We start from the raw sequence: 9,560 nt of genomic DNA, 5'->3' as shown, positions 1-9,560 counted from the left end.
AAAACCATAAGGCCATTTTAAGTTCGGTTGGGTTGTAATTAGTGAAAAAAAACCCCCCCCCCCCCCCCCAAGCATTCATCAACTGTTAGCTTCTCTTTTTGTTTTTCATTTCACTGGTGACTGAAAATGGAGGTCAAAATGAAACAATTTTCAAATCAGTTGAGATTCAACCGAATTTAGGTCTGGACTTTGACTGGGCCACTCCATCACGTCAATAAGGTTAAATCTAAAAAGAACTTAACCCAATTGTAGTTCTATTCAAAAACACTATTAATTCCAAAATCTAAGTAAATATTGTACTTAAACTACCCAAGTTTCTCCAATGAGTCATTGTTGCAGAACTGTGCCGCTGATGTCAGAGCAGCTCCGTTACGTTAGCCCTTTTCTTTTTAGTGACTTTGTTTATATTTGTTGGTGTTGAGGTGTTGAGTGTTCGGACATTTATTCCATCTGGATTTGGACGCTGTGCAGCTGGAGGGAGTTTTGCTCTTCATATTTTCAAAATGTAATTGTTGTGACATGCAACTGTGGCAACAATGTATTGTTTTTACAACTGGGAGCAGATGATTAGCATCTAAAAAACTCAAATACCTGAACTACAACCCCAAATAGAAGCAGGATGTTAAACCATCGTCCTTTATGGATCATAGCAAGTAAGAATCATTCCAAAATAAAAGCATCTCTAACTTTACAGCCAGAGATTTTAAAAGTAGCAGCAGCAAAGGAGGAGGATTAGCAGTGTCTGCCAACTGATGGCGTCAATCAGGACATGATTCTGTGGAATATCAGCTCTTTTGCTCAGATATTGATCCACTAGAAGGTCACGAGACCATCGCATTGCAACTGCCTTCAGTCAGAGGCATCCTAAGACTTGCTGCAACACCGACTGCTACAGCTTCACCACCCAAAACAACTCTGAACATATTTGGATGATACGAGTTACGACAACATTTCATTTATTTGGATCAATAAAGTAATTTTGAGTTGAAATAGAAATGGTGATGGTTGTGTGCAGGAGCGGTCCTCTGCAGTGGTTTGTGTTGCAGCGATTCCAAAAAAAGTTCCGACAGGAAACGCTGCTGTTGAGCTACAGTGTCCAAAAATACAGCAAGTTTTTAAGAACAAATTATGCATTTTCCACAATAATTTTTATTTTGTGCTTTATAAAAAGGGAACTGCCGAGACCTGACTTGTGCATTTTATTAGACCAACACACACAAAAAAAATGCAAAGTGGAGTGAAAATATTAAATTGCTATCGAAATTCAGCCTCATTTACCCCGCTACCCATATATTCAGAAATATACAAGTTTTTCCCTTGTAATCCTTGTTGGCTCCCTCCACTCCTGTTTCCAGGGTTCAGTTCCTAAAATAACTCTGCGTTCGTTCATTCCTCTCCGGCTAACAAACAGCAGACTTCCAGCATAACTGGAAGCCTTGCAGTGTAATAAGTGCTTTGAAAGCAAGGTGAGGTGCATGACCAGAACAGGAAGTTGAATGAAAATGAAAAAGGCCTGTGGACATTCCTGCATCCAGAACCTCTCAGCCTGGTTCTGCTCTCCATGCATTTCCATCCTGGCACAAAAGCTGCTGCAGCCCTAATACTTTGAATTCTGGTATTCTCCCCAGATCCCTCCCCCATGCGCACACACAGTAAACTGCACACATTTCCTGAATGTTCTGCAGATAAGTCTTCTCAGTGCCGGCCATGCAGCCAACACAAACAAGTATTTCAAAGCAGCAGGGATAGCCGAGCTTCCAGTCCATCACACCAAACTTGGGAGAAACAGCTCTGCTAAACACTCCCCTCTTTTCTGACCGTCTCGCACCCCCACCATCTCCTATTGGCTTCGCTCGTATTTCTTCCTCTCACACATGCTTTCTCCTCCTCCTCCCCTTCTCCCTGTGGATTTTCCAGAATGTGCCCTTTTACAGTGAACCGACCAGCCAGGCTGCCCACATCTGATGAGCGCAGGCCGCGCTGGGCAGGTTCTGCTTCCAGGAGACGGTTTAACTCTGTCTTTTAATTAAAGGACTGTTGCATCTTTTCATAGCAGAACTCTGTAAATACAGTTGGAACGTCCTCTGGCGTGCAGGCCGCTCCCTCCCCTGAAGTTTAAGCATGAGGAAATATTGGAGGATTACAAATCGAAAGATGCAATTGCAATTTCGCTCTCAGACCAGACAAGAGAAAACAAAATTACCCAATTTGCACTGGAAGTCACAGTAGGTGATTTTTCTGTGTTAAGCACAGAAACTGAGGGGAACACATGAAGTGCTTTCATTCAGAGTAACTGCCCGACAGAAAAGGCAATATGAAAATTCACTGAAAGAAGCTTAAAATCTTTGTTTTACCTTTTCAATCAAGCTGTTGCCCTTTTCATATTCTCATATGTTCCACTCGAAGATCATTGGTGGTGCACCACCTCCAATCTCCATTACCCATGTATACAATCATCAGCTTCTTTGCAAATAACAGCCTAACAAAACTATGAATGGTTCACTGATTCGTAAAACAGCATGTGCATTTATCTTGAAAATGTTTGTGAGCATAAAGTTGTTTTAAGATGGCAGCAGTCCGCTCTGGTTTGGCCCCTCTCCGACTAGCCGTTAGCTTCAACCTCCTGGTCCAAATTTGGTTTTTGTGAAATCAAGACTCTAAAAGAGTTTTCTACTGAACGTATAAATGGCTCAACCTTTTCAACAAAACATGGTTAACATGATGTTTTATCAGCAATTATGCAACTCTGCTAAAACAGCTTCCTCGTTGCCATTTCAAGTTGGCTTCTGCTGATAACATGAAGTAAACACCTTCCCTCCATTCCTGTTAGGGACAGTCAATGACTTATTGTTGAATGTTTGGTCAGATAAAACTGTTGAAGTTACCTGTGATGGGTAAATATTTTAATCAACCAGATAGTCTGTTGGGTAACGTTCTTAAGCACCAACATACCAAAGACATGCTGCTTTGGTACACGTTTGATTAACCCAAACAATGTCTGGTTTACATCAAAACTGGAAAATAGTTTAACACTTAATTATAATCTTTATATTCAAAAAACTGCTGTAGGAGGTGGTTCTCTCTTCCAGTTATGTACTCATTTATTTTAGTCCATCACATAAAATATGTCCCAGTTTGTGACAAAATGTGAAATCTTTTAAGCAGTATGAATACTTTAGCAAAGTATTGGATGAATAGTTAGAGTTTAAGAAATCTGCACATTTAAATAAATGTATTTTTAGCATTAAGGTCTCCATTCATCTACATACTGGATTTATCATTGAACATTTTTTTAATTTATCATGGTCATAATCAATTTCAGTTATTGATGTAAAAAACAAGATAGTATAATTAGAAATGTTTAATTTTCTTCACTGTGCCATCAATAAATATTTGTAAATGTAAACCATGATTAAAAGAAGTTACTGTGTGCAATTCAGGGATGTAAATCACTTTTTGAAGTAAGAATAAAAGTAAAAATTAAGAAGCTCCTTTCAAATCAGAATGTTTTTCCCCCCCAACATTTGTTTGCAGTCACAGCCATACAATTACTAAAAAATATATACTTTTATCATAATCTTTATTGTTAATTATTAAACTATTGTCACAAAATTTCACAATAAAAATAGACCATATCACCCAGCTGGGCTCCTAGCTTAAAGTCTAAATTCCCCAAGGTCACTTGTACTCAGGCTTTAATGTTCATATAGGATCCATGTTATAGACATCATAGATGACCATCTTATTTATAACTCTTACAGATAACAGTTGTCAGAGTAAAACTGAACAAGATTCACCACTCCAGAATTCATGACTAAACCGTCACTCAAAAGGCTTCAACAGGATGAGGCCACTCTGAAACATCCCATCATAACGACCCATAAAGATCACGTATAACACATTGCTATGCCAAACCAAGTAAGGTAAATATCACTCTGAGCCCAGAGCAAAAAGTGATTCAGCAGTGGAGATTATTTCCCCCCACATTCTGGATCCAGTGTGGCATTTGCTACAGGATATTACTCTAAAAAAGGAATCGACAGTTTATTAGAATCTCTCAGATCTCTCTCTCCTCATCAGCCAACACCAAAACAAGTCGGACTCCTGGAAGACATCCAGACAGTAAGTCTTTCACAATGTTTAGTCGGTTTATCTGCTGTGTAGTGATCGCTGCACATACAGAAACTATTTTATTGGAAGGAGACGAACCAATACAGAAGGAAATTTTGACTTTAATTTTTTTCCCACAAATATAACTAAGCCAAAAATAGAAAGATTATAGCGCACCTGCAAACCTGCTTAGTCCTCCTAAGCCGGCCAAACCTGCCAAGTTAAAAGTCCTCAGAGGCCATAGCTGTTTCTTCTCCCCCAATTAAAATACAATACAAGTATAATCAATTATTTTCCATTTACTTGCTCAGCAATAAATTAAGCAGAGAATATTTTAATTAAAGTAGAATAAATTGTTGTAGATCCAATGAAGAGTTCCAGATTGAATATTTTGTTGATCTAGAAATTATTAACCTACTGCCAGCAACAAAGATATGAACTTTCTCTAAAATATCCTTGCAATATTTTCCACTGAGTTCAAGTTTGTATTTCAGTAAAAAAAATAAAGTCACTGGATGTTTAGGACCCTTAGTACATTAAAGTGGAATCAAAAAACATAACTAATGAAAGAAAAATACAGTTTTATACCCAACATTTTCCATTTAAGATGACAAATTTCTACCAGTCTCGAACTGCAGTCAAGGGGAGCCCACAAAATTATTCCTAGGGCCACAATTGGCTCTTTGGACACCACTGGCATAAACTATAATCATATTAGATCCAGGCAAAATCCAAGCATAACTTCAATTGTATAGACTTAAAAGTAAAAGATGCTCTTGCATTTTGTAAAAATGAATTCAATGCAAAGCTTGTAGAGATGTTACTGAGAAAGTGGTTGTATTTCCTCCTCATGTAAAGCACTTTGAACTGCCTCACTGCTGAAAATATGCTATATAAATAAATTACCAGTACCTTACAAATGACTGACTCAGGGATTTCTGAATAGAAATTTTAACCAAGCTTTTTATATTTTCATCACAAAAAAACTCCGAAACCCATGTTTATTACTGCCACTGTATAATTATGCACTACTTTGTTCTGATTTATTACAATATATCCTAATGATACACATTGAAATTTATGTTTGGTTGAATGGAAGTGAATACTTTTCGAAGGCACTGTACATCCGACACCATTTTCCAGACTTGCTTGTGCTTTGCTAAGATGACCCTCTGCTGGCCAGGCTTTTCTTACCTCCTGTGTTCTGTCAGAACACTGTTTTGTCATCCTTGACTCCGATGTAAACTGTTTAGAGAGGGACAGTTTTTCAAATTCCCAGCCAGAGCCTGGCCACTCCTTAAAAGGCCATCAGATGGTTCTGATGTACCTGTCACTCTTTTCAGTTGCATCTCTAATCTTGATGTCATCCCACAGGAATGTAAGCATCACTCTCAGAGCCCATTAAACCTCTAAACTAAAATTGCTGATTCCATTTTAATTCTCAATTACAACTCATTCTACAGGATGGGACACAGACGGCTGTAAAACAGCTGGTTTGGTGCTGAATGGATGTACTGAAAGGAATCTGAGCTTAACATGTGACAGCAGAGAGAAATTAAACCAGCGTTGAGTGATGGAGCTATTGGGAGGGCAGGATACATCCCTCCAGAACAATGGTGATGACAACAATGATGATGATCTGCATGTTAGAACAGCTTTCTCTTCAATCCTTAATGCAGGCCAATACCACAGCGTATTACAAGCAGAGATACATTTTCCTTTATATCCGTCTTTCGCTCTTCAATCCCGGACAAGCCCCCAAATTGTTAGTCATAAAAAGTTAGTGTTTAAAAAAAAAAACAGAAAGATAGAAAAGAGAAAGTAACTTTATAGAACTATTCAAAGAAAAAGCAAACGCCATTCATTTAAAAATAACTCCTCAATAGATTCATCTTCCTTTTAGAAATCACAGCAGCATTAAAGTTTTGCACCAGTCTTTTCCCTCTACAAAAGTAGTCAGTTTATTCCAACTAGAGTGGCATTATACATCTTCAAGAGCATTTATAGCCACAAATCAGAAAAATACTTGAGTATTAAGGCCGACATGCAATGATTTTCATAAACGGTATGAAATAACTTGATTAGCAATACATAAAGGGAAATGGTGACAGACAAAAGGAGTCTATGAAATGACAAAGGAGCTAAGTGACCTGGACCAACAGCAGGAATCAAAACGCCTGATCAGAATTTCCAAGACGACAATTTTCCCCATCAAAGATAAGCACTGTGCCAAATGACCAATTGGCTGAGCACTGCAGCATGCAAAATATCAATGATTGGAGCCAAGACTTTAGCCCGTTAATTTCAGCATCCACAGTTCAATTTCTAAAGTAGTATTTTTTCAAAGAAGTTACATGAATGATCAGGGGTTCCTGAAAGACTTAAATGCATAGCTATTGGCGCTATGCACCAATCTGATGGTTGAATAAAAAAAAAAAAAAAAAAAAAATCAAAGATACATTTGCTCATGTCAGGGGTGGTCAATCCAGGTCTTCGAGGGCCAGTGTCCTGCAACTCTTGGATGTCTCCCTGGTCCAACACACTTGAATCACCTCCTAAGTGCAGTCAGGTTCTCCAGAGTCCTGCTAACGACCTCATTATTTGACTCAAGCGTGTCGAAGTTAAGACATCTAAAAGTTGCAGGAGACCGGCCTTGAAGCCTGGAGTTGTCCACCCCTGTCATATGTCTGTTCAAACATCAGCAAAATGATTTTAGAATTGAAAATGTTGCTCATTGTCAATATGTGGGTTTTGCTTAAAATGTGAATAATTACAGACTCTGCAATTAACTCGACTACAGCATTTTGAATGAGTCCCATTCAGGGAAAGTTAATTAATTAATTGCTGTCACACACACACTACCATCTCCAGTCTTCAGGAGTTCAGACTCGGTAATTCATGTGGAATATTTACAAAGTTTGTCTCAGGAACATCACTTTAGCCAGTTATTAAACCGCTGTTTTCATCTTCAGTCCAAGTTCTGATGAACTCAACTAGAATGAATAGAAGCCACTTTACAGTCAATTTAAGACTTAAAGTTGTAAAATTTGGCCTCAACCCCCAGATCATTACAGCTATAGCAAAGCACAGGGAGAAATAATCACCAATCAGTAGGAAAAAGAAACAGATTGCAGAAAAGATGGAATCTGGTCAGGGACGCTGACAGCAACAACAAGCCGCAGACATCTCTAATTAAGAGTAGCTGTGTTCTATATGTGACAACAACCTTCTTTATCCTCCATATGTAGAGGCTAAGGAGCACATTTTGGAGACTAAAGTCTTCCCTCTCAGATAAAGCTGTGTAGAAATACCTCAAAAGCTTGAGGGAGAATTATGGTCTGATGAAAACAGAGCACAAAAACAGCATTAAGCAAAAGAACACCATGCCTACTGTGAAAGATGGTGGTGGCAGCATCACAATCCATATTGGTGAACATTCAGGTGGTAAAAAGTTGAACATAAAAGAGAGGGGTTCATTTTTCAGCATCACCATGACTACAAGTAAACACCAGAAGCTTTTAGGAGAGCAAAAGTAAGAGTTCATCTGAGATATTCAGAGAAGTTTAGCAGGATGGAGAGAGATTTATTACAAGAGATAGCTTTTACAATTTGTGAGGATCATTCATATGCATATATATTAATCCCAAAGTCAGAACTGAACAAATGGAACAGTCTAAACTAAAGAAACCAAAGAGTAGATTTTTATTAATTTTTTTTACTTTGAGGAAATACTACAATATTCTATCAAAGTATATTGACTGAGTAAAGGGCTGTATTATTATAAATATATTTTGTCATCATTATATGTTGCCCGTTTTGTGTTTAAAGGTGCATCTATATGGATGGTTGATGCCAATTGCTTGTAGCCAACTGTCCTTTGAGAGAAGGGGTAGATAAGGTTTTTTTTTCATTTATTTAAACAATAAATGAATAAAATAAACATATCTTTTCGTTTTTACATAAATTGTACAGAGAAGCCCAGTCTTCTCTGTATAAAGCATCACTTTTTAATTCTTAAATAAGCCAACCCTTACACTTTACATTGCAATGTCTCATTTTTCTTCTTTGCCAAAGGCTTTAATACATCATAACAGAAACCATATGAGCACGAGCCCACAGTGTGCATCCATTCTGCTCCCGTATAAGCTCCCCAAATATTGAGAGAGGACCCATCTGATCCCACCTGGGGCTAGTCCAGTCCACGCTCCATCCTGTGAACACTTCACAACAACATACCTTACTCTTGACCTCAGCAGAAAGTCCAAAAGCCGGGCCGCTCCTGAAATGTGTTGTCATCCTGCAGTTTGTCTGTCCGCAGATGGAGCCGAGGGAAGAAAAAGACGGGGGGAAAAAATGGAGAAAACAGGTTGCGGTGCTCTGTCCGAGTGCAGGGACACGCAGCACGGAAGTCCTCAGGAAACCCGGAGGAGTTGTGTGTTTGAATAAACAGCTTGTATGTTAATTAGCCGCGGTACCGACCAGCTGTTGAGGCTTTCTGACAACCTTCCAACTCTTTTCGGAATCTTTTTAAACGCTTCCCATGTGTGTACTCTCTGATTGGCTGCAGCTGCTGTCCAATCCGGACGGAACCTCTCCGTCAAAGGGGGAGTGATGTCATCGCTCGGATATTGTTTCTTCTTCTTCTTTTTTTTTTGAATCAGTGTCACATTTTCCACCTTCAGCCTATTCCGTGGCGAGTTCTGCTCGGGTGTTCGGATGGAATGTTCTGTTATCACTCAGAGCTCAAAAGCACTTACCCCGTGTTATTTTAGAAATATTAGATGTCATGGTTTATGAAATAGAAACGTGGACATCTCGTTTAGAACCATTTTATTGACTAGAGGGGGAAAAGCTATCGGAACAACCACGAACCAGTTTGAAAAGTAATTTCCCCGTAAATCTAATTACTCGGGGCGCAGCGATACCGGTAAATCGGCCGGCCAATAAATCAGTGCAGATGTCTTTAATATTTATTGCAATTTTTTTTTATTTGCACTGCTGTTTTTTTTTTTTACTCATTTTTCAATAACATTTTCGCTGTTTTTGAACATCTGTTTTTCTGTGCTAATATACTGTATTGTATAGTCTGTTAAAGACACACGCACATTACGTCCATTTTAAAAAAAAAAACTCATAAATTGTGCATCTATGATGTTTACGATATTTCTAGTCTAATAACTTCACAGTATTTTATTATTGTTATTATTATTATTGTTGTTGTTATTGTTAATCTTTTTTTTCTACCCTTTTGGAACTTTTTTGTATAAAATATATACCTGACAGGAGATCATCAGGACATTTTCAGGCAAATTTGAGGTTTTTTTTTTTTTTTTTTTTTTTAATAAATCAACAGTGATTTTGGACTTGGAACTCTTCCATCGGTACCTTCCCCCCCCCCCCCCCCCCCCTTCTCTTTCCTTTTTTTCTTTTTTCTTTTTTGGTGAAAATTA

General features: G+C 38.3%; 1 protein-coding gene across 1 annotated transcript in view; it reads right to left on the bottom strand.

Moving 5' to 3' along the window:
* cnn1b (calponin 1, basic, smooth muscle, b) overlaps positions 1-8,621 on the bottom strand; it is a 16,649-nt gene extending 8,028 nt beyond the window's left edge. The window contains exon 1 of the mRNA XM_015015318.1: positions 8,347-8,621. Within this exon, the coding sequence (XP_014870804.1) occupies positions 8,347-8,406 (60 nt within the window). The 5' untranslated portion in view covers positions 8,407-8,621. The remainder of the gene's footprint in view (positions 1-8,346) is intronic.
* Between the last annotated feature and the right edge of the window lie 939 nt (positions 8,622-9,560).

Source organism: Poecilia latipinna, unplaced genomic scaffold, assembly GCF_001443285.1.
Source record: "Poecilia latipinna isolate Pla-1442-1.1 unplaced genomic scaffold, P_latipinna-1.0 Scaffold1902, whole genome shotgun sequence".
Taxonomy (NCBI): Eukaryota; Metazoa; Chordata; class Actinopteri; order Cyprinodontiformes; family Poeciliidae; genus Poecilia; species Poecilia latipinna.
Note: the sequence above shows the minus strand (reverse complement) of the source record. Positions and strands in the feature narration are given on the sequence as shown.